Source organism: Mesoplodon mirus (genome assembly GCF_964341445.2).
Source record: "Mesoplodon mirus genome assembly, chromosome: X".
In the NCBI taxonomy this organism is placed as follows: Eukaryota; Metazoa; Chordata; class Mammalia; order Artiodactyla; family Ziphiidae; genus Mesoplodon; species Mesoplodon mirus.
In genome coordinates this window covers 59,272,356-59,296,549 of record NC_138981.1, presented here as the reverse complement: position 1 = coordinate 59,296,549, position 24,194 = coordinate 59,272,356, and the positions used below count along the sequence as shown (strand labels likewise).

The 24,194-nt window shown below is 54.0% G+C and overlaps 2 protein-coding genes across 6 annotated transcripts in view; both read right to left on the bottom strand.

Moving 5' to 3' along the window:
* Positions 1 to 14,617, bottom strand: part of DLG3 (discs large MAGUK scaffold protein 3) — a gene marked incomplete at its 5' end in the record, with an annotated part of 65,554 nt that extends 50,937 nt beyond the window's left edge. Inside the window, 9 exons of one of the 4 annotated variants that reach the window (XM_082610046.1) lie at positions 479 to 638; positions 1,290 to 1,434; positions 1,783 to 1,919; positions 2,216 to 2,385; positions 2,596 to 2,720; positions 3,141 to 3,191; positions 10,008 to 12,034; positions 13,221 to 13,303; positions 14,383 to 14,617. In XM_082610046.1, coding sequence (XP_082466172.1) covers positions 479 to 638; positions 1,290 to 1,434; positions 1,783 to 1,919; positions 2,216 to 2,385; positions 2,596 to 2,720; positions 3,141 to 3,191; positions 10,008 to 10,067 — 848 coding nt within the window. Of the gene's footprint in view, positions 1 to 478; positions 639 to 1,289; positions 1,435 to 1,782; positions 1,920 to 2,215; positions 2,386 to 2,595; positions 2,721 to 3,140; positions 3,192 to 3,456; positions 3,511 to 6,781; positions 7,139 to 10,007; positions 12,035 to 13,220; positions 13,489 to 14,382 lie in introns of those variants that run through there. The other 3 variants (XM_082610048.1, XM_082610047.1, XM_082610050.1) reach the window with 3 other exon arrangements.
* A 724-nt stretch (positions 14,618 to 15,341) lies between these two features.
* Positions 15,342 to 23,571, bottom strand: GDPD2 (glycerophosphodiester phosphodiesterase domain containing 2; the record flags this gene model as incomplete). 2 transcript variants are annotated; one of them, XM_082609922.1, is made up of 15 exons in its annotated part: positions 15,342 to 16,242; positions 16,324 to 16,352; positions 16,609 to 16,691; positions 16,858 to 17,005; positions 18,574 to 18,722; positions 18,930 to 19,151; positions 21,133 to 21,283; positions 21,391 to 21,473; positions 21,592 to 21,737; positions 21,883 to 21,976; positions 22,159 to 22,257; positions 22,485 to 22,544; positions 22,704 to 22,797; positions 23,015 to 23,181; positions 23,467 to 23,571. In XM_082609922.1, the coding sequence occupies 15 exons, from the start codon at positions 23,569 to 23,571 to the stop codon at positions 16,190 to 16,192; spliced, it is 1,683 nt and encodes a 560-aa protein (XP_082466048.1). In that variant the 3' UTR covers positions 15,342 to 16,189. The 2 variants fall into 2 exon arrangements, with proteins under 2 accessions (XP_082466048.1, XP_082466049.1); XM_082609923.1 differs by having other exon boundaries at positions 23,078 to 23,181.
* Positions 23,572 to 24,194: the final 623 nt, after the last annotated feature.

The following is a 24,194-nucleotide window of genomic DNA, read 5'->3' as shown; positions in this document are numbered from 1 at the left end:
AGTTCCGCGGCGGCGGCAGCCGCCAGAGTGGGGCGGGGCCGTTCCCTGCGTGCGAGGCCACCTGGCCCGCCAGCCTCCCAGCATCCCGGACCAACCCCACCGGCTGAACTGCTCTCTTCTCTAACGTGGAATGGTTGCAGCAGAGGGGGCTGCAACTGTCTCGGGGCAGGAAATCCCGCAGCCTCCACCTCCTCAGCCCCCTAAACACTCCCTCCTACCCTTTCTCTGCACTTTCGAACGGGGGCCACGCACTTGGCACTCCCCCTGATGGTAGAACTTGTCCCTGCAGCCACCTCTGTCTCTCCTTAGGGCCCCAGGGGCCTGAGAGGGGGCCTCAGACCCCAAAGACAGGAGCGATGAGAGCTTTATCCTCTTCTTTGCCATACTACGAGGAGGCCTGTGGCCAGCCAGAAGCGATTCCTCTCCGCCCCATCCCTAGGTAGGATGCGGAGGGGCGGGGCGGGGGAGGGGGTCTTACCTGGTGAAGTCCTCCTCAGCCAGCATGTGCCTGGGGATAGGAGAGTAGCGGGCGGGGGGAACCTGAGGAGGAGCAGGGTAGCTGACCTTGCTCTCCACAGCCCCGAGATAACCCAGGCTGGAGTTATGGCTTATGTGGTTGTCAGCCAAGGCAGTAAAAGCTGGAATCGAGAAAGGGAGAGAAAAGTTCCGAGACCACTCCCCAGTGGTACCCTACTCCACCCGCCACCAAGGGCTGACCACCCCACCCCCACCTCAGATGTAAAGAGACCAGACCGAGGGATGCAGATTCCTCAGGCATCTCCTCCCCACTCCACCCCCTAGGGTTCCTCCTCCACAGTCCCTTTCTGAATCCTGAGCTCACTCCTGTGAGTCTTAGAAAGAGCTAAAGTCAAGGCAATCTACAAAGAAAGGCATGACTAGAGGTGTGACTAATAATAATCCCTCACATCTCTATAGCCTGATACAGTTTTCCAAGGGTTTTCTCGTCCGTGATCTCATTTGATCCTTGCAGCAGTCCTATGAGGAGGGCAGCACATATATCATTAGCTCCTTTTTGCCAAAGAGGAAACTAAAGACAGGTGAAAGGGACTTGTCCAAAGACACCCAGGTATAAGGGACAGGGCTGGGATTTGGACTCAGCTTTCCTGAGCACCAGTCTTATTTTCTCTCTCTCTCTCTCTCTCTCTCTCTCTCTCTCTCTCTCTCTCTCTCTCTCCTTCTCTCTCTCTTAACAAGGAGCATAAACTTCTTCCCCTCCAGAAACCAGGGGGCAGGGCTTCAGGACAGGGACAGGGCAGACTGGTACGTACTGCTGGCGTAGTCGGGGGGTGCATACATGTCGTTGAGGTGGAGGCTGCCTGGCTTGGCCACCTTCAGATAGACCATGTCAGATGTGTTCTTCAGCGAGGCCACAGCTTCCTCATGCCTCACATCCTGCAGATTGGTGTTGTTCACCTAGGAGAGGAGAGGCCTTAGGGCTAGCACCGGGGAGAAGAAGGGAGGGCCTCCCCAGGGAACACTGAGGGGTGCCCTTTCAGTGAAATTCAACAGTGCTCTATCTAACAGAGGTCCAAATACAGTGCTGTGAGGGGCAGAGAAGCAGGGGGTAGGGGGGGACAGGTGAGGGAGTTCCAGCCACGAAGAGGACTAGGGCCTTGCTATCTGGGGACACACAACTCAGATGATGCTCTTGAAACTTCCCGTGATGCCTAGTCCCTGAGTGAGGTTCAGGTGGAGGGAGAGGCTACTAGAGCTCCACCTCCCCACCCCGCCATTTGGGCATCCCCGGGAAGGCTGTCTCACCGCCAGCAGCCGATCCCCGATCTGTAGGCGTCCATCCTTCTGAGCAGCACCCCCCTCAATGATCTTGGTGATGTAGATGCTGTTGTCTCCTGGGATGTGCTGGTTGCCAATCCCCCCAGCAATGCTGAAACCCAGGCCTGGGCGGGAGCCAGCAGGGAGTGGGAGAGGGACACAAGGAGAAGTTAGAGCACGCAGTCAATCCCAACCCCAATCCCCCGCACCCAGCCAAGCCACCAGCCCCATAGGAGCTCCCCCCAGGGATCCCAAACACCAGGCTGCCCTCCCGAGGTCAGTACAGGTGAGATGTGAGATCAAGAAAGAAGGCTGTGAGCTGCACCAGGGAGTCAGGAAGGAAGTGAGGGTATTCCCTTTCGATTCCTACAGGGCCAACCAGGGGCCTCTGGCCAGAGCACGAGAACCCAGAGGGCCGCACCTTTGGGCCCTTTGAGCAGGTTGACCTCCATGATGGTCTCTGGTGGGGGCTGTCGCCTCCGTACCACCAACCGCACCACAGGGCCGGCCTCCTTCAGCGCCTCCACCGCCCGGCTGTGCACCACCTCTGACACATCCACCTCATTCACCCGCAGCACACAGTCATTCACCCTGTGGGGGAAGCCCAAGAGGCATGACACCCTGCCACCGCCCCTCCACCCCCTCTCCCGCCTCCTCCTCTTCCTCTCCCCTCCCCTCCCCCTCCCTCCTCACCCCTCCCCATCTCAGATCTAATGCAAGGGTCATCGTGCCAGGCGGCCCTCCTCCCCTCACCTCCATCCTGCCCCTGCCGTCCCCAGCCCTGCTTCCAGGCCACCTCACCCCAGCCTCCCGTCCATGGCAGCTGCTCCACCAGGGATAATCTTGGTAATAAAGATGCCAGGGTCATCGGGGACATGGGGGTTGTCGATGCCACCAGCAATGCTGAAGCCCAGGCCAGAATTGCCCTGCAGGAGGAAGTGGAGGGGCACAGTTTGCTCATGCAGAAGGCATGGGGGAGGGTTTCCGGGGCCCCATCTACCCCTGCCCCCAAAGAGCAGCTTCTCCAGGCCTCAGAAGGGGCCACGGCAGGCTGGGGCACATTCGTCACGAATCTGGCAGATTCCCATCCTGTGCTGACCATTCTGGCGTGGAGGCCTCAGCGAAGCCATCCCCTCCCCAATTCCCCAGGCCTCAGCGAGCAAGGTCAATTAATATTTGTTAGTCAGTTGATTGACTGATGCAGTGATGCAGCCTCTGAGGGCCGCCGTTTCCCCATTCTCTCAATGCAGGTCCCCCACGAGTCTTGACACCAAGGTTCAGGGCCCTCCCCTCTCCCCGTTCTAACCCTGCCCTCCCATTTCATCCTGCCCCACCTCCAAACTCACCCGCTCAAGGACTATCTCCTCATACTTGAACATGCCATCACTGCCATTCACCTAGGGGAAGACACAGGCAGGGTCCTAAGTGCCTCCTGCGCCGTTCCCCGCCCCCCGCCCCCTGGTCAACCTGCTTGTCCCCCAACTCCCCACGGAGTAGTAGGAGAGCCCAAATTCACCCTGAGACATCTGTTGGCCACAGATGGGACAGGCTGACCCTGAGGAGGCCCCCCTCCCCTTGCTTCCAGCCATATCAGGCCCAACCCAGCTGCTCATTTAGCCCAGATCAATTGTCTGGGACCGAGCCAGCCAGTGGTGCACTGACCAAGAGGCTGGGCTCCAGGGCCTTGGGGTTCACTAGGAGGGGTGCAGGGCTGGTCTGAGGGGGATGGCACAGATGGAACATGGCAGGCAAACCATGCCACGCTCAGCATCCGTGGGGGCACCCAGTGGCCTGGACAGGGACCTGCACCCCTTCTGAACAACAGCTCTCCCTGACTTGGGATCACAGACTCCCACCATGTCAGAGCAGGAGGGTCAGCAGACACCATCTTGTTCAACCTCTCCCATGTGACAGATAGTGACACCGAGGCCCAGAGAGGACACAGGTTGTGCCTAAGGGCACACTGGGAGTTAGTGGCAGAGCAGGGGCTAGAACCTGGATCTCCGCACGCTCTTTTGAGTAAAGCAAGCTGCCAAGGCCATTGACGTTCTGGCCACTCATCACCTTGCCCAGCAAAGCTCATGGGAAAAAGAAAAGTTACCCCCTTCAGAGTACCTCATGAACCCTCATTCTATCTCCTGTGTCCCCAAGAACCCAATTCCTCAAATGGGCAGAAGTCAATCCATTCTCTCTCTTTTTTTTTTTTTTTTTTTTTTTTTTTTTTTTTGCGGTACACAGGCCTCTCACTGTTGTGGCCTCTCCCGTTGCGGAGCACAGGCTCCGGACGCGCAGGCCCCACGGCCACGGCTCATGGGCCCAGCCACTCCATGGCATGCGGGATCTTCCCGGACCGGGGCACGAACCCGTGTCCCCTGCATCGGCAGGCGGACTCTCAACCACTGCGCCACCAGGGAAGCCCCAATCCATTTTCTATCAAGGGGCTTTTGATCCCAAACCCTTTGTGTTTCCCAGCAGAGAGGGATCTGCTCGGGAGTCAGAGGCAAAGCCAGGGGTGGGACAGGAGCAGAGTGGACAAGATGCCCCATGAGGAAGAAGCTGATGACCCACGGACTGATTGGCAGCAGAGTCCACAGCCTTCAACATGCAATAGCCACAGGAGGAGAAGCAAGGGAAAGGGATGGAAACACAGGGTTGGTCTGACCAACCCACAGAGATGGCCTCTCAGACAGGACTTACTTGTGGCCACTGTCAAGTGAAAATGTGATTCTGGACAGACAAGTAGCACCTGCTCCCTGGCTTTCACTCTTATCCCCAAGAATGGAGGAGCCCTCTTGCCTCTCTCCCCAGATAGCCTGGTGCCCCTCCCCCATCCTTCTCTGGCTGTGTTGCCCCTTTCCTGACCCCTGGTCTCCTCATCTGAAGAGGGAAGCTGCAAACCCAGGGTGAGGGCTCCTCTGCATGCCCTGCTCTGCTTCCCCTCCCACCTACACCCCACACAGCTTTGGCTTCGAAAAGCAGAGAGGAGGAGAGGAGGAGAGCGCTGGCTAGTCATGCCTCCACCTTTTCTGAGCCTGGCCCCAGGGCTTTTCGCCCTGCAGCCCTAGGAGTTGGTGGCAGGATTCTCGCTGCAGCCCTACTCCTGTCCCTGATCCCAGGAGGAAGAACCGATGGCTCTTAAGAGCCCTCAAACCAACACCACTGCCTGAAGTACCATGCAACAGACACATAGGCAAAAGGATTTCCATGTAGCTCTTGTATGCATCTGGTACACCATGTGTGCCCACATGTGATAGCCACGCTTCAAGTCCAGCTCTGGTGAGACCCAGCAGCTCCCAGCTTCCACTGGTCCACCCTCCAGCCTCCCACCACCCCCCTCAGGGAAACTGCTCCCAGGGCCAGGAGCCAGCCAGGGATCAGCCCTGGCAAAGAAACCTTGACCAACTGGCCCAGCCTTGGGACTGGCACCTATCTACCAGTTGAGCAGGACAAGCACAAGAGAGTGCTTACAAGGGTAGGGCCCCAGGATGGAGGGGAATCCGCTGGAGAGGGCAAGGGGCCAAGGCAAGGGACACAGGAAACAGTCAGTGTGGACAGACAGAAGGCCTGAACCGAGGACTCCTCTCCCCAGGAAGTCCCCAACCTTTGCTTCTGAGCGAGAGCACATCTGATCCCCAGAGGGGGACGGAGGTGGCCAGAACGGTCACCAGCTTGGGGCAGCCAGCACCTGCCCTCCACAACAAAGCCTCCTCCTCCCCTCTCCCTACCCTGGGGGCTGCAGAGCCGAATAACCAGACAGGCCCTCCGCCATGCATGCCAGGGACCTGGCTCTGCCGGCCCAGCCTCCATTTTGCTGCTTCTCCCACAGATGCTCCTTCCATTTTCTAAGCTGGCAGTTTATTTAGGCTGGGAGTGGAAGCCGGAGTTGTGCCCAGCACCCAGGGGTTCCCAAGCTGTGCCAAGTCAGGACTGGGGGGCCAAGTTCTCCCACATCTTGCGGTACCCAAGGGGAAGATGCCCCACCGGGGCCAGTCCCTGCACCAGAGCAGCTGCCCCTTGCCTGGCTCCAGGCATCATGCCTGTTCTGGAGCAAGGAAGCTGGCTTCAGTCCCCCCCTCGCCCCCTGAGTACACATACACACTTCAGAGCTGCTTGGACAAAAGAGTCCATCCTTCTCAGCAGCCTCTCAGCCTTGCTTGGGACGTGTCTCTCGCCTCCTCCCCCTCCCCTCCCTTGCCTGTCAAGCGCCTCTCACCAGGGACACCACACACGCACGCGCACGCGCACACACACACACACACACACAGAGGCACACGCGTGCACACACTTGCAGCCACATGCTCACACACATATACATGTAGCCACACACACACAGGCAAACACAGCCAAACGTGCAGCCTCATCTACAGAGACACCTCCACATTCAGAGAGACATCCCCACATGTCCATGTGCACATTCACACACAAAGGGACTAGGACGGAGAGGGACTCATGGCATCAAGGGATGAAGCTCAGCAAGCTGGGCACATGGGCTCCTCGACATAGATTCACAGGAGCTCCACTGCCTTCCTCCACACACCTCAACACACACACACACACACACACACACACACACACACACATGTCCCCCCTACAGAGCACCATGCCCCCTCCTCCCCTCCTGTGGAGACACACACCGCACACAGCCCCCGCAGAACCTCCCGCCCCCTGCCAGACACAGAGACACTGCTAAACCCCCCCGCCCACGCTGAGGCGAACCCAATCCCCCCACACGGGAGAATGTGCCCCTCCGCCATGCCTTCGCCTCCTGACACACAGCTCCTCCCAATCCCCTCCAAATGGAGACCCCCAAACAGACACACTGGGAAGCACACGTTTCCAACCGCCTCTCTTGGCCCAGCTGCAATGCTAGGGCTCAGGGTCTGCGGGCTGGGAGCCCCGGGAACCCGTGCTGCACCCCAGGCCTCCAGGCGCCCACTCCCCAGCCCCCGTGGGTTGCCCCACCACCACCCCCTCTGCTGATCCATACCTGCTCGTACCAATCCCGGTTGGTACAGGTGCACTCGGGCCACCAGCTGGGGCCGCTGCCGTTGAGTTTGGGGGTGCTCTTGCCCGGGACTGGCTTAGGGGGCACTGGCCCCACATCCCGGCCGGTGGGGATGAGCTTGGCCTTGGTGCGGGGGGTGGGGGTGGCCCCCGCCTGCGAGGGCAGGGTCTGCGAGCTGTAGCCCCCGTAACCGGCGCTGGCTCCATTGCCCCCACCTGGCCCGTAGGGGTCGGGTACCTGCCAGTCCCCGTAGCCGGGAGGCTCGAGGCGCCGCAGGGCGGCCAGGCGGGTCACCTCGTAGCACTCGGGGCACTTACAGCAGTGCTGGTGCTTGTGCATGGCACTGCCCCCCGCGGCCCGGACCCCCCAGCCCACGCCGGTTTCCACACCGCCGCTGCCGCCGCCGCCGCTGCCGCCAGGCTCCCGGGCACACTCACACTGCTCGGACCAGGAAGGGGGGGGCACCCGTGGGGGCGCCCGGGCGGAGCGGGGCCTGGGGCCGGGCGGGCGTCCCGGGGCCTCTGCCCCCACGCTGCCCCGCACCCACGGCTCCCCCTCCAGCACTGGCGGCTCCGTGTCGCCCGTCGTGGCTCCTGGGCCGAGGCCCAGCGGCAAAGAAGAAGCGGGAGCCTGGGCAGAAGCTGGGTGCTGCGAGGACCGCTCCCGCACTGGTCCCCAGGATGGCTCTGAGTGGAGTCAAGAGCATCTCTCCCTGGCTCCCTTCTCAGTTGATTCCAGCCAATCAGCGTGCAGAGTCAGGCAGCGGCAGCGGCAGCGGCAGGAATGCTAAACAGAGGCTCCTTAAAGGAACAGAGGCAGTGGCGCCCCCAGGCTCAGCCCCAGCTCCCCAGATATCGGGGGTAGGGCCAACCCTAGGGCAGGGACAGGGGACTTGTGCCACGGGTGAGCTCAGCCCCCACTCTCGTGCCCCCTCATCTCCAATTTCAGCCTGTCCTCGGCCCACTCCACCCCACCCCACTACCAAGAGGGAGTTGCAGGGAGATGCTCAATGGGTCCCCGGGCTTGCTCTGAGCTGGGGCCACCAGAAGTAAAGACTTGAGGCGGCAGAACAGATCGAAGGGACGTTAGAGCAGGGCGAGGGAGGTGCTCTCTCCTAACGGGACCAAGGAAGAGGGCAGCTTAGGAGGCTACTCTCTTGTCAGGGCCTCTTCCTCAGGACTATTGTTCTCTCAACCTCTAGGCCCCGAAATGACTGCAACCTCACACTTGACCTGCTTCCATCACCAATGAGGGACTCAAGCCTAGAACAGAAGGAAAGGAAAGCTCTAAGCTTTTGTCCCTGGTGCACAGATTCCTGTCTCTTCAACTCCACTCCTGCATGGTTATGATGGCAGGAAGAGCTTCAGGATGCCAAGAGAGTAAAGAAAGTCCAGGGCAGAAGGAAAGGTAAGAAAGAGATCTGAAGTGAAAGAAATCCGGGTGTCTGGAGAAGAAGTTGGGAATACTTATCCAAGGACATTTCCTTAGCCTCTCCTGGCTCAGTCTGTTGGCGGATGGAGGAAGGATGACATGCTGGGAAAACTCTTATCTTTTTGCTGTTCTTTTTGTCATTAGCTACCAATTATTGAGTCTTCACAAAGTCCTAAGTGCTTTACATGCAAACAAAACCCCTACCAAGGTGCTACTATTATTATCTGACTTTTACCGAGAAATTGAGGCTCAGAGATGTTAATACAGCTAGGTTACACAGGTGGAAGTGACAGAATCAGGATGCAGATCCTGGCCATTTGACTCCAGAGTCCACGCTCTGAACCACTCAAGTCCAACAGGTCTATTCTAAGTTCTCCTGCAGATCTCAGATCTCAGTTCAACGAACATTCATTGCACACCTACTCTGTGCAAGACCTTGACCTAGGCCCTAGGGCTACAGAAATTCATTCTTAAGTCAACAAGTATTCACTGAGCACCTGCTATGTGCCAGACACTGTTCTAGGATTTGAGGATATAGCAGCAAACAGAACAAAACACAGTAAATCCCCGCCCTTGGGGTGCTCACATTCTAGTGAAAGGGCACAGACAAAAAAATAGCACAATAAATAAATGAAGTATATACTACGATATATGGTGATAAGTGCTATGGGAAAAAAGAAAAAGAGCAGAGAAAGCAGGATTGGGAGTACTAGGGAAGGACATGAGGTTGTGATCATTTTTCTTCAAGTTTTTTACCCCTGCATTTTAACATGAGAATTTTCAAACATACAGAAAAATTGAAGGAATTTTACAGGGAACAAACATCCAGGTGCCCCCTAGATTCTCATTAACATTCTACTATACTTGCTTTATCACATGTATATCCTCCACATATCCTCTCCAACTTTTTAAAAAATGACAATTTGCAAACATACAGAAATGTTGAAAGAACTGTACAAGGGACACCTATATATCTTCCTCATAGAGCCAACAACTGGCAATGTCTTGTTACATTTGCTTTATCAATCTGTCTACAATTCCTTCTGAACCGTTCAAATGTACGTTACAGATTTCATTACACTCCTCCCCTAAATATTTCAGCATTCATCTTGTGGGAATAAAGACATTCTCCCACATAACCACAATATGATTATGACATCTAAGAAAATTAACAATAATTTCATATCATCTAATATCCAGTCTATTTCAAATTTCTCCGAACTTGCCTTTTATCTTTTTTAACATCAGAACCTAATCAAGGCTGTCACATTGCATTCGTGTCTTTAGCTACTAGAACAGCCCCAATCTTAAAGGAAAAACTTTTTATTTTGAGATAATTATAGATTTACAAGGAAGTTGCAGGTAGCACAGAGAGAGCCCGTGTACCCTTCACCCAGTTTTCCTCAATGATTGCATCTTACATAATTATAGTACAATATCAAAACCAGGAAATTGACATTGGTACAGTGTGTGTATAGTTCTATACCATTTTACCACATGCGGAGATTTCTGTAACAACCACTGCAATCAAAATACAAAACTATTTCATCACCACAAAGACCTACTGGTGTCGTCATTTTAAAAGGTTGAGGAAAGTGTAAAAAAATTACCTCCCTTTAGGTCTCTTTACCATGTCTTATTTATAGTATGGTTGTCTTAAATATTTCCTCTACATATACTGAGCTTCACATCAGATGATGTTTTACTTATTGCTTCAACCATCAAACATTATTTAGACAACTCAAGAGAAGAAGGAAAGTCTGTTGTACGTACTTACGTTTTTACTCATTCTATTCTTTCTTCCTTCCCGATGTTCCAAGATTTCTTCTTTTATCATTTCCTTTCTGTTTTGAGAACTGCCTTTAACCACTCTTTTAGGGTGGGTCTGCTGGTGTCATGGTCTCGTAGCTTTCCTTTTTCTGAGGATATCTTGATTTCTCCCTCATTTCTGAAGGATATTTTCACTAGATATAGCATCCAGGCTTGGCAGTTCTTTTAACACTTGAAATATGTTGTTGCCACTTCCTTCTGGCCACCACGGTTTCTGGTGAGAAATCGCTGATACTTGAATTGTTTTTCCCCTGTTGGTAAAGTGGTGTTTCTCTCTTACTGCTTTCAAGATTGTCTCTTTGTCTCGTTTTTAAAAGTTTGATTATAACGTGTCTTGGCATGGATTTGACTTTATCCTGTGTTGGGGGTTTGTTCAGCTTCTTGAATCTGTAGGTTTATGTCTTTTGCCAGATTTGGGGGATTTTCAGCCATCATTTCTTGAGGACATTTTCGCCCCCACCCTTTCTCTTCTCCTTCTGGGACTCTGATGACATGAATGTTAGGTATTTTGTTATAGTCCCACATGTCTCTGAGGCTCTGTTCATGTTTTTGTTTTTAGTCAAGTCATCTAGTCAAGTCTGTCCTTTCCTCCTTCTTTTAGCATCTTCCTATGTTTGTTTTATATATCACATACAGAGTTTTAGCTGTCCTTAGTGGGAGAAATAGGGAGAAGCAGGTCTACTCCACTTGGGTCCAGAACTAGAAGTCTCCCATCTTTATTTTTTTTTTAATTAATGACATCGGCTTTTTGAAAAGTACAACTCAGTTGTTTTGTAGAATATCCTACATCTGGATTTGTCTGTTGTTGTTTTTTTTTTCCCCTCGTGGTGTCATTTATCTTGTTCCTCTATACCCTGTATTTACTGTAAACTGGAAATTAGAATAGAGGCAATCTTAAACAGGCTGGTCAAGGTAGGCCTCACTGAGAAAGTGACATTTGAACAAAGACTTGAGGGAGGTGAGGAAGGGAGCCATGCAGAAGAGTATACCTAGCAAGGGAAGAGCCAGTGCAAAGGTCATGGGTAAGAAGTGCATCTGGCTTGTTCAAGAAACAGCAAGGAGGACCAAGTAGCTGGAGCAGAGTGAGAGGGAGAATGTACTAGGAGATACAATCAGAGATTTAGTAGGAGACCAGATTGTATAGGGCCTGTAGGCCATTGAAGGATTTTGGCTTTACTCTGAGAGAGATGGGGAGCCATTGGAAAGTTTTTGTGCTGAGAACTGACATGATCTGACTTGCGTTTAGCAGGATCACTCTGGCTTCCGTGTGGAGAATAGGCCACAGGGGACAAGGGTGAAGCAGTGAGACCAGTCAGGAGGCTACTGAGGTGATGCCAGAGAGACGTGAGTGATGGTGGTTTGGACCAGGGTGGTAGCACTGGAGGTGATAAGTGATTGGACTCTGGATGTATTTCGAAGAGAGAGTCAACAGGATTTGCTGACAGACTGAATATGAGGTGTGGTTCCAAGGTTTTTTGGCCACAGCAACTGGAAAGGTGAAACTGCCATCGACTGAGATGAGGACCGCTTTAGGGGAGGGGTCATTAGGGCGAAAAAGATCAGGTGTCCAGATTTGGACATGTTGAGTTTGAGATGTCTATCAGACATCCAAGTGGCAATGAATAGTAAACAGACCCTGTCGCCAAGGTGCTCAAAGTTAGAGAAATGGACATATAAGAAGCATTTCATTACAGTAACTGTGAAAAGTGCTATTTCAGAGGGGGATACAAAAAAGTAAGTTATCAACTCTACTTGTGGGTGGCGAGGGGCTTACGAAAAGTTTCATAAGAGGTGACATTTTGAGTTTGCTTCTGAAGGGTGACTAGGTGTTCATTAGGTAGAGAAAAGAGAGGAGTGTCTTGTTTCCTGTATTCTTAGACCCTGGCACACAGTGGTTGCTCAGTCACACCCAACCCAGTCACTAGTTGTGCGACCTTGGCCATTACTTTACTTCTTGAGCTTCAGTTTCTTTACCTGTGAAATGGAAATAATCATAGGGTTTTTGTGAGGATTAAATGTAAAACATTTAGCACATTACCTTGTAACAGTGGGTTAAGGTTAATTATTATTGTTGAATGAACAAATGAATGAATATCTTCCTTCATGACCAAGTCTAGGCTAGGCTGGTAACTCAGGACCTTAAAGTCTTTTATATGCTCAGCAGTTTGCCAATACAATAGAGTGTTAGACTCTTTTCCTACATCCTAAAACTAGCTCAGGAAAAACAAAAAACAGAAAACACCCTATAGTCTGAGCCTCTGAACTGCTCTGATTGAGGAATAAACATTGCTAAGCCTGGAGTGAATGGAGAGGTTCAAACTGCCTTCCCCACACCCCGTCCCCATTGACTGCTCTCTCCTCTCTCCTCTCTCTCACATACACACACACACACACACGCACACGCACACACACACATTTTCATTTTTGATGAATGAGTTACATCCCTTTACACTCATAGTGAGCTTCTCCCCACTCTACAGGCTCTCTGATGCTGACTGGACTTGGTTGGCAAGTCAGCAACCTTGAGATGCTTTGACACTTGGAATCCCCTCCCAACTGCTAGAGTTTCAGCCCGAGGCCCCAGGGAGACAGGCGCCCCCTACAGGTCCAAAACAGCCCACGCCCCTGCAGGCGGTTGTGGTTGCTAGGCAACCGGGAGGCCCGCACGGAGCCTGAAGCCACAGAGGAGCCTGAGAAGGGATTTGGGAGAAGAGGAACTGTTTCTCGCTCCTATCCACCGTTTCTCCAGCACCCTCCCTCAGCAAACTGATGGGGTTAGGGCAGTGCGGCCCGCTGCTGTCTGATAATCTGGGCTCATTCTTGAAAGTACAGCTTCACTGGGTGACCCCAATCTTTTTGTGTGGAGAAATAATCACCCTTGCCCCAAAGCCCTCGGGTTTCACCTGGGAGCCAGAGATTGGGATTGCTGAAAGCAGGAAGTTTCTGGTTTGCGAGTAAGGGGCATTGCTGTGGGTGTGCATCCTTGGTGGATGGGAATTCTAGCACATTGGGCGTGGGTAGGAATAATTTTGGTGATTAGTCTACTGAGGTATCAAGATTTCCCCACCATTCCCAAGGTATGGATTAGGGAACTCCTACTTTCGCCCATTAAAATAAAAAGGCCCCATAGGAACGACAATATATAAAGGATCATTCATACCTTGGTGGAGACAAGTTTCTCAGTGGCTTTCCTGAATTAGATTTCTCTATGGAGTAGGGAGAGATCCTGAGGTCTGTTGACCCCTGTGAGTAGGGACAGAGCCCAACAAGAGGGAAAGAAACAAAAAGAAGAATGGCAGGGTGGTAACACAGAATTCGGCAGCTTCCTAGTGCTGTCTGGTTTGGGGCTAGCAAATCCTGTCAGCTCTGTGCCCTCTCTGTTAGGACCATGCTGAAGTATTCCGTCCTTATGAGGGCCTTTGGGGACCAGAAATCCACAGCTTTTCCTCCTAGTAACCTAGCATTCTGGCCCAGGAGTAGGTCCAAGCAGGCCGAAGCCGTGGGCACAATAATCCCTCCACTTGGGGGACTCAGCTCTTCACTCTCAGGACAGCAGGAGCTTCATTGTGGCAGAGGCCCAAGCCATGGCAAACTTAGGGGAGAGCTGTGCCCAGAGTCTCGTCGTGGGCTTTCCCTCAAGAGTTCCAAGGTAGAGATACCAGGCTGAGGTACAGGCAGCCAGAGAGGTCCTGGTCCAGCCACTGCCCCAGTCCACATCTCCACAGCCGCACGATGGCAGGGGGAGGCTCCTTGCTCCCTGTGCTTCTAAACTGAACTGGGTCGGGGCTGTGCCTTAGCTCTATTAATAGCCCCCTAGCCCAGCCTGCTAGCCCCAAACCCGGATGCCAGAAGCTGTGAGTCAGCAGCTAAAAATAACGAGAGCAACTGCACCCAAACCCCAATGAGCAGCGCCCCTTGGTCCTCCACCCTCAAGTTTTTGTCAATCTCAGCCTCCAGTCCAGGACCTTATAAAGGTTAAGTGCGCCATAGCTGTCCAGTCCTCCTGGGAAGAGAGGAAGGATGGACGGTGGCAGGCTCAGGGCTGAGTGCTCAAGGATAGGGGCTAGGGGCAAGGGGCAAGGGCTTGGGGCATTCCGGCCGAGAGTCTAGACTCTGAGGCTAGAGGACTGCAGCTGACAGCCTGGGAGCTCAGAGGTGGAGGCTGCGGGGGCTGGAGACCCTGGATGTGGTCAGGGTCAGTTCGGAATGGGAGGCGAGGGAGAGGCTGCGGGGCTGCGAGGCTGGGCGACTGGGAGGGGACAGAAAAGTAGGGATGGGGGTGGGGGGGAGGTCCATGCTGAGAGGTGAGAGCCCGGCAGTACCTGGGCGCCCCAGAGCTGAGGCCGGCAGTCGGTCTGAGGGGCGGGATCGGGAACAGGGAAAACTACGGAAATGCAGCTTGAAAAGGTAGTGTGTGGAAGAGGCGGTCCAAGGCGGCGTGGACCCCCGAGAAGACTGGGACCAGGCAGCAGCCGCGGCGTGGGCTCCCGGCGCTCCTCCCACCTCCCAGCCCGTCGCACGCCGATGCCACCGCCCACCGCGCCTGCTGCAGGCCAGGTATGTTGGCGTGGACGGCGGCCTGTGTGTGTATGTGCATGTGTGTGCATGGCGAGGGCGGGGTGGCGAGAAGGGAAGGGGCGGGGTCTGGGAGGAGGAGGGGGCGGGAACACAAATTCAAATTCGCTTCGGTCCATCCCGAGACCGGAAGTGGCCGTGGGGCATCCTGGGAGTTGTAGTTCCCGGGGCTGCCCTGCAACCGAGGAGGGTCTTGTCCCTAGGTGCCAGTGCCGCCCCCGGGTCCCAGGCTGGCGAGAGAGGAGGAATTGAGAACCGAACCTCCTGACCTCGTCAGACCCTTAGTTCGATTTCCCTTCGTGTGGAGACATGAACCGGGGTGAATGTGGGTGCGGTGAGGACTGAAGAGTCAGCCAGAGCCCCCTCCTGTCCTTGTGTTTGCCTTAGCCCCTCCCCCACTTCTACCAGACTCCTTATCCTAGGCCAGCTCCGCGCTGGTCATCTTAGCTGTTTATCCCAGGGACTCACGAGCAGCAAACATACCGGGGAACTTGCTCCTCGAGGGTAAGGTGGGCCCGGCAACCTGACCCTGCGCGCAGCCCAGAGAAGCGAAAACTTGTGGAAATCGGACCATGCCCTCGGGGTACGGAGTCAAGGACACAGGTCCCCAACGGGCACAAGAAACAGGTAGCATTCAGCAAATACGTCACGGCTGACGACGGCGCGGCCCTCCTCTTGGGGCAGGTGACCACAAGGTGGAGCTACAGCGCAACTCTGCACAGCGCGCCTGGGCCACCCGGAACGCTCCCTGTGGCGGCTGCTCTCCTGCTTCCCACTTGCAGCCCTTCATTGCCCCAGGTGGACCTCTTGCCACCTCCATCCCAAGATTCTCCCCATGATGACCCCTCAATGTCATGTCACATACAACCCTAGATGGAAGGTGCATCCTCCACCCAGCCCCAGTGCTGAAAAGATTAGACTGTGCCAAATGGGCATCAATTCATTGAATAACCGATTAACGGACAAGATTCAGGAACGAATGTGTCTTGAAGAAAAGACTGTGCACAGCAAAAAGCCACCTGTAGGCACAGAATTACATGGCTAGATGGGCTCTTTGGCCCCCAGCCTCTAGGCAGGAAATCAGATAAATTGCATATGTTAGGGGAGACAGTGAATGAAGCCAGGTCGATATCTCCATCATCTTATAGTTCTCCAGGAAAGGCCGTTTTGTCATCTCCTTCAGTCACTGTTCCAAGCTGTCCCGTCCCTGTCACCCTGTGCCTTCTACACAAGAACACGTGCACACAGATCAGAAACATTCTCTTGGCAATCTTGTCTCTTCGTCTGTTCTAGTTTCATTTGGGGAGAAATTTCTGGTGACTCAGTGTCTTCCTAACCACTTCAGGTCAAAATCCCAAGGGGAACGGATTCCATGGAAGTTTGGGGCATGCCACCATCTGGGCAGAGGGCCCTCATAGTTCAAAACCTCCTGTTGGCAAAGTTCACCCCACGCCGACCCCACCAACATTCCACCTCAGCCATTCTCTCTTCCTTGCTCTTGGCCAATGCAGACAGGCCTCAGACTTTGGCTGGTGGGGGTCCAGGACAGGGCATTCACTCCGTTATGAAAGCGTTGATCCTGGTCAGCAGCACTGCTGTTTCTAAGCCTGGGGAGAGGGGCATATAGGGAGTGAGCAAGGGGAAGGCTAGAGGAGGAGAAAAATGAGGTGAGGGGAGAAAGTTCTTACCGGTTCTCTCTCTCTCCTTAGCACATCTCCTGTAGGGAGAAAAGCTTCTCATTATGAGTTCACCCAGCTTCAAGCACGACCTTTTGACCCCGAGTTCCCCCAGACTGCCTTTCCCAAAAGGTTCAAGCCAATTGGATATATAAGGAAGGGTCTAAGAATCTCCGAGGAACCAAACAGACCAAACCCCAAGCCAGCCCCAGGCAGCATTTATGAGTCTGAATCAGCCCTATCACCAGGACCCTAGGGAGAATAAAGACCCAGAAAGCTGGGGCACAAAACACTCACCGTTGGAGGAGGAAGGTCCACAAAAGCAGCAGGATGGAGACACAATTGGTAATGATCCACATCATTAGGTAGGTTTGAGGGGGCTATGGGAATAGAAAAAAGCCCCTGTCAGTGGCCAGAGCGACCCATATACAGACACAGGTAGTATATGGGGGGAGGAGGGGCAATAAGTAAGGAAGAGAGGGATAGGGTTAAGGAGAAGCAGGGATGGGAAAAGAGGAGGAGGGGTGAGAGTCCCAGAGCCCTTACAATAAGCCAGACAGGGTAACGCATCTGCTGCAGCAGCTGGCAGTCATTGGTGGTGACCGAATCCACCCCTGCACACCAGAGTAGGGAGAAGAGCCAGGGCTTGTTCACTACAAATAGGTTCACCGAGACATTATCTTGGTGCAGTGCTCTGTGGAGGAGGGGAAGAAATAGGGAACATCCAGAATCATGGCGTTCCAGGCATGGGAGGGAGACAGCCCCTCTCTGTGCTTGAATCTCCAGTGTCACTGCCCCAGAGTCATCAGTTCTGCCTTTGCATAGCAGCCCCTGACCAACTCTGTCTCCTGGTGGATTCCACCTATGGGTCCTAGCTTTGCTGTCTGGGGCCACACAAATGTGTCTCTCCTCTTTGTCTCATGACATCCCTTCAGAGGTCTGAGGGGCAGTGACCACATTCCCCTGAGTCTTCTCTTCTCCAGGCCCAACAGCCCCAGTCACTTCAACTGGGGCTGGGGACCTGGCTTATAATTCCCTTCCCCATGCAAACCTCTCTAATCTGATCTTACTCCAATTTACCTATGTTCCTTTTGAAGTTTGGAGCCTGCATCTGAAGGTGATATCCCGGGTGGGCTGGGACCAGCTTCGAGGAGAGCAAAACTCCTTCTGCCTTCTGGGCACTATGCCCATGTGAAGGCAGCCCAGGGTCAGGCTAGTTTTTGGCAGTGTCATTCATTATTCACAGTGTTCAATCAAAGCCCTGGTCTTTTTCACACATGCTCCTGCTAATGCCAGCGTCTCCCTCTCTTGTTTTTGTGCAGTTGAGCTTCTTTTGGACCCCAAATATAGGTCTTTACATGTATCTCTGTTGCATTTCATCCTGGTACATTTGGCCCGTCATCTTGGAGTGCTTAGACCTTTCAGGGCCTCCATTTTCCCATCAGTGTTTTCATTACCAATTCATGCCTTTTGGAAACATGATCAGCAGTCGATGTTGACCAGGACAAGACTAAGGGGAGGGCCAAACCTGATATCGTGTCTCCTCCCATGGTGACAACTTGGGGAAAGGTCCTTGAAATACTTAATATGATAACTGAGCTATCATTCAGTCCACATTTTTTTCTGTCTGACCACAAGGATATTATAAGAGACCTTGGCAACTGCATGTTTTTAAGCCTATCATGTTTCCTGGCTGGGTCAGCTTCTGGGGCCCAGCTCACATCTGGGACTCTCGCCTCTCTCCCCTGGATCCATCCTCTCTTGCACCAATCTCTTTGGTGTAGAATGAAAGCTAAAATCCTTCTGGTGGCCTACAAGGTCCTACCCAATTTGGCCCCTGCCTACCTCTCCAGCCTTGCCTTCCCCTCGCTCACAAGGCTGCTGTTCCTGTTCTTCTGCAGCTCTTCCCATTGTCCTCTCTTTGTGACCTGTCAGGTCTCAGCCCAGACACTGCCTCTTTAACCACTCTTCCTACTGTGACCCCCCCTAGCCCCTCTCTCCCAATCTCTACTACATCTTCCCACTTTTTTTGTCTTCAGATCACTTATCACTACCCAATATGCATATGTTTTGTGCCGTGGTTTATTGTCTGTCTCTTTCACCCCCAAAGCCTGCAATAAACAGTGCCTGACACATAGCAGGTGTTCAATAAATATGTGTTGTATGAGCGAATGAATGAATGGCTTTTGCCTTCCTAGCCTCGGCTCTTCCCCACCATTAAGCCTCATGTGATCCCCTCAGCTCCTTTCCTCTGGCACTCACTTGATATCCAACAGTGGCAGGTCTTGATAGGGGAGGTTGAGAAACTGGGGCCTCTCAGTGCTGTGGCCTCCCAGATGTCCATATATCTGGCGCATTTGGGGGGCCCGTTGTTGGACATAAGCCCGATCTTCATCCGGTAGCCAGAGGACCTGTGGTTCAGGGTGGATGGGCATGAAGCTGGGGAAGGCCTAGGGATTCCGGGGGTGGGGACAGGGGCAGAGAGGTCTGACTGCGGATGGGCTGTATGAGCTGGGGTGGGGCCCTGGGGCGGGGGGAAGCCTCAGCATTATCATCATGGCCTAGGGAAGGCAGGGGAGAGGGGCACTAGGGAGCACTTGGGGTCCTGGCAACATCACCATGGCTTGGGGCACCCCTGAACTCAGCACAGTCTCCAACGTCTGGTTCACAAAAGTGTCATGGTATGTATGGTTTCGTGGGGGGCGGCGCAGGTCAAACATGACAGAAAGGTTGCAGGCTTCAGCTTCTTTCAGTAGTTCTTCCAGGGCTGGCACTGTCTGATTCTCAGCGTCTTTCCGATCAGGGCCTGACAGCTGCTTAGCCCCCCAGAAGGGTCGCCTCTATAAGAAGAAGAAAATTGTTTCAAGACCAGAAGAAGCCTCCAGGCCATCCTCCCATCCTCATTATCTTCACTCATTACCCCTACTTGGTGTACAGCTTCGGCCCACTGCTGAGCCAGGGTTTTTCCTTTCTCCAAACTGTGGCCTTTTCTAGACCCTCTAACACCTTACTCTGGCCCCAACCTCCTATCCTCCCGGTTTCCTAACTTCCTCACTCTCACCACACTTTCCCTTGGGTCTCACGGAGACCTCTGGGATCTTGACCCCTTGGTTTCCTCCCAATCCATCAGCCCCTTTCTGGCCACACCTACATCCCCTACCCATGGTCCATCCGCAGCTTGAACTACTTTTCCACAGCCCCGTCAACTCCTTTCCTGCCCCACAAATCCCAGACTCTGAATTCTGCAGTTGTCCGCCCCCTCCACCCCTAGAATCGGGGGGCAGAGCACACCACGTGGGCTGTTGGCATTTTAGTCCTATTTTTTTTTTTTTTTTTTTTTTTTTTTGCTGTACGCGGGCCTCTCACTGCCGTGGCCTCTCCCGTTGCGGAGCACAGGCTCCGGACACACAGGCTCCGCGGCCATGGCTCGCGGGCCCAGCCGCTCCGCGGCATGTGGGATCCTCCGGGATCGGGGCACGAACCCGTGTCCCCTGCATCGGCAGGCGGACTCCCAACCACTGCGCCACCAGGGAAGCCCTTTAGTCCTATTTTTTGCTCTCAGTGCCACTTAGCCATCCTTTTACTTGTTCTTGATTTGCTCCCTCTCCCATTCCTCCTGGTGGCTGTTCCAAACCTCTGCCACTCTCCTCTCCTCCCCTTGAAATCAACAGATGACCTTACCTCCTAGTCACTGGCATGGAGAAAGTGAGCTATCAACACTTATTAAATGTTTACTATGTGCCAGGCGGTATTAGAAGCACTTATGTGTATTAATTTATTTAGTCCTCCCGATAATCCTACAAGGTAGGTATTGTTATTATTCCCATGTTATAGATGAGGAAAATGAAGCACAGAGACCCTAAGGAATGTTGCCTAGGCTCACACAGCTAGGAAGTGGTGAAGCCAAGATTCAAACTCAGACGTCCTTTACTCTTAAATGCTCAGATATGTCTTAATCCCTCAGAATATGTATCCAACTGATGGGTTGGATTACGGGAGATTTTTCAATTTTAGGTTATTTCTCTGACATTTTACTTTAAAAAAAATTTTTTTATAAGGAATTACTTTGGTAATCAAGAAAAGAAAAACTAAACAAATTAAGTATCCTTTTAAATAATTTCCATCACCTGCAGGATTGAAGTCCACACTTCTAGGCCTGGCATTCAAAGTCCCCGGAGACCAAGCCTCTACTTCCCCGGCCCCCGGCCAGTCTCATCTCCCACGACTCCCATGCATTTTTGTCTCCCACTTCCACTGAGCCACTTTTTCATTGTCTTTTTTTTTTTTTTTTTTTTTTGGCCTTGCCGCACGGCTTCCAGGATCTTAGTTCCTCAACCAGGAATTGAAACCGGTCCCAGGCAGTGAAAGCACCAAATCCTAACCACTGGACCGCCAGGGAATTCCCACTGAGCCACTTTTTGTTCCCTGGAAAGGCTCCTTCATATTTCTGGGCTTTACACACACTCTTCCCTCTGACCAGAATTCCCGTTCCCTGCCTTGTCCATCTTAAAAACTACCCTCACTTCATATGCTGCTCAGGCATCCTCTCCTGTGAAACCACTCCTGATCCTCTCCCGCACTCCCCCTGCCCAACAGTGACCTCTCTCTCCTCTCTACCCAGTAAAGACCTTGCTCTTGCTGGAGGTTTCATATTCTGATAGCCTGTTGCCTAGGTGCTTTCCTTACTAGGAGGGAATGACCTGAGTGCAGAGACTGTATACCTGTCGCCCAACACGGGGCTCAGCAGATGCTTATCAATGAGTGAACTCCACCCCTGAGTGCCCCTGCCCGTGGCTGCCTCTTCCAGAAGGCTGTCCTCACCTGTAGGAACCAGGCCCCGGCATTGAGTCTCTTCAGCTCAGTCCAGGAGAAGTTGCTACTGTGGCTGTTGACTCGGTGTGGGAACACAGAGGCCACATCTGTGGTCCTGGTCAGGCGCTCATCATGCATGAGGAAGGGGATCCCGTTGGAGCTGAAGGCACAAGGGGAGTCAGAGGGCCAAGCTCTGGGGCTGGTCATCATTTCCGGAGCTTCCCTGCTGTGTCCCTCGGGTCAGGAGGGGGACCCGGCTTCCCTCACCTGACCATCACGTCGGTCTCAAACACAGCAGCTCCACATTCAGCTGTCTTCCGCAGGGACATCAGGGTGTTCTCGGGGGCCAGCTGGGAAAGGTGAGGAGGTGGCAGGGAAGGGTTGGAGCCTGGGAACCCACAGGCCTGGTCACAGCAGCCTAGAGGAGCAGACCCTCCCTGCCCTGCCAGCATTCTGCCCAGCACTCACCATGGGGGCCCCTCGGTGTCCCATCAGCTCAGGCTTGGGGGGTAAGTCTTTGGGTTCCAGGATACAGGCTGAGGAGATGAATAGGGGCACCAGGTAGATGGCCAGGGCAACTCCAAAAAATAGGAGCAGTAGCAGAATCTTGGGACCTGTGAGGAGTGGGGGACAGGCTATAGAGAAAGGACAGTGGTGGGCCCTGGGGACAGAAAGCAGAGTGCAGGTGCAGGAAACGGAGCAGCAGGAGGCAGAAGCATTGATGGCCAGTGAGGGTGTGTGGGAGGGTAGAGTTGGCACCTCTTCTGTGGATACGGTAGAAGGTATCAGCCACAGGCCAGGCCAGGAGAGTGATGCCAGCAACTGCTCCAATGTGAAGGAATGGGGCTGTGGCCTGTGGACAAGAGTTGTTGAGGAGGGCTCTTCTCCCTAGAAGCCCTCCCCTTTTCCTCCTAGGACCTGACTTTTGAAGTTGAGAGCTACCTGGAGTCTCGGGGCACCAGGGAGCAAGCTGTGTCCTGGGGTTGGCCACAGGCGAAGGTTTCCCCCGCTAAGCCCTGGATATCAGCCACTCACCTGCAGTGACAGACGTAAGCTATGCCACTCCTGCCGCCATTGGACCTCCAGTCCCACAAGGCCAGCGGCCACAAGAAGTATAATGAGGAGCAGCAGCACCTGGGGGACCAGGGATCTTCATGTCATCCTGGGCTTGTGGCTGCCTGGGCTGCCCCTCACTCTACGAAAACAGGACCATTCTCTTCTCCTGACTCAACCACTGTCCTTTCACTCAGCACATATTTACTGGGCTTCAGGTACTGAGCTCGTGCCCAGGGATAGAAGAACTGGCTAAGCGCCAGGCCCAGTGTACCCCTCTCCCGCTTGCTCCCATACGCCCACTCTACCTTGTGGGTGGTGTGCAGGCACAGAGGCTGGCCACAGAGCCGCAGGAGCAGGGCCAGGAGCTGGGGGCAGAGGTGGTGGGAGTCATGAGGTGCCGAGAGGGGGGCTTTCCAGGCTGATACCTCCCTCCTCCCCTCCCCTCAGTGGCCGGGGTGAGAATGACAGGGTAGAGCTGAGAGGGAAGGAAGGGCTAAGGTTAGACCAGCTGCCCCGGGACCCACCAAGAGCAGGGATGCGTATGTGACCAGTAGAGAGATGACCAGTAGGAATGCCGGGGACCAGTCCATCCAGTGTCCCCAGTGCTGGAACAGGAATCTGTGGGAGGGGAGAGGGAGGTGTCCGAGTGGGGAAAAGGCAGCGATAGTGGCCTGAGGGGAGCTGGGCTGGGTGGCTCTAGGATGGGGGCTAGAAGGGAGTGAGGGGAAGCCCTTCAGGGGGTCAGGGGCTCCACGGACTGGGGAGACTTCACGGAGGAGTTTTCAAGGAGGCTGGGTAGGGGGCAAGCCAGGCAGGGCTGGGGATGACCGAGCACCCTGGAGTCCCGGGGTGGGGAGTAGGTTGACATGTCTGCTGAGGAAGGGGGTCCGTGACACACTCATTGAAGTTGTGCAGGTCATTGAGAAGGACGAACACGACGTACAGCCAGCCCAGGGAGAGGAGAAAGGTGAGGAAGAGCAGGCCAAACCAGATACATTCACACTGCAAAGGGGCAGGAGAGAAGCTCACAGCCCATCCCCACTTCAGCTCAGAGTCCCCAACAGAGGGCAGCTCAAGGGGGCTTCCTGCCAGGCATGGGGGTACTCTGCTTTTGCAGGTAGTTCTTTCCATGTTTGAGGGGATTTTCCTCCTGGGGAGAGAAAGCCCCTTCCTTCCCTATCCCCTACCCTCCGCTGTCTCTGAACACACCTGGCCTTCTTATCCCCTCCGAGTGGCCTCTGCCTTGGACTTCCGCACCACCCCCCCGACACCCCATCCGTACTTCACCTGGTTGGTTTGTGTCCTGTCTCTGGGGCATTTCTTCCAGTGGCAGCTATACAGGCAGTGGAGGCAGTGGGCCCAGACCGAGCAGCAGCCGGGAGACTCGCCCATGGTGAGGGCCTGGGGGAAGGGAAACTTGGCTATCAGGGACCCTGGCAGAAGGCAGATCCCAGCCTCCCTCCCAGTATATGTGAGGAGCCCCGGGGAGGAGCAGAGGTCACAGGGCAGGTCCCAAGTGCCAGACTGGATGAGGAGGTGAGCAAAGGGGACAGTTTCCGGGGTCTTTCTTTCGCTTTCATCTGCATACGTGGAAAGTCAGTGGGACACCCCGGAGGTCTAGCCTCCTGGCAGGCTATACACCCACTCTCTCCATCTCCTCCCCTTTCAACAGCATCCCTATCTGGGAATGGAGAGGTTGCCTGGGGTGGGGACTCAGGAGAAACTTCCCTGGGGTGGGGACTCAGGAGAAACTTCCCTGGGGTGGGGCAAACACGGTTTAGCAAGTTGAGGCAGATCTGGCCAAACTTCAGGCGGCCCCGTGTTGAGGCTTCCACCATAGGAACCAGGAGGAACCTGAAGGAGAGGCACCAGGCCTGACCTGGGGCTGAGGGAGGCCTGGCTAGTGGCTAGTTGGTCAGTTGCTATGGTTACAGAGATTGCACACATCGCAAAGCCCTGAACTGAAAGATTCTCTGTCTCCATCTCCCAGGGGCAAGGGGGTACTACCAATAAGA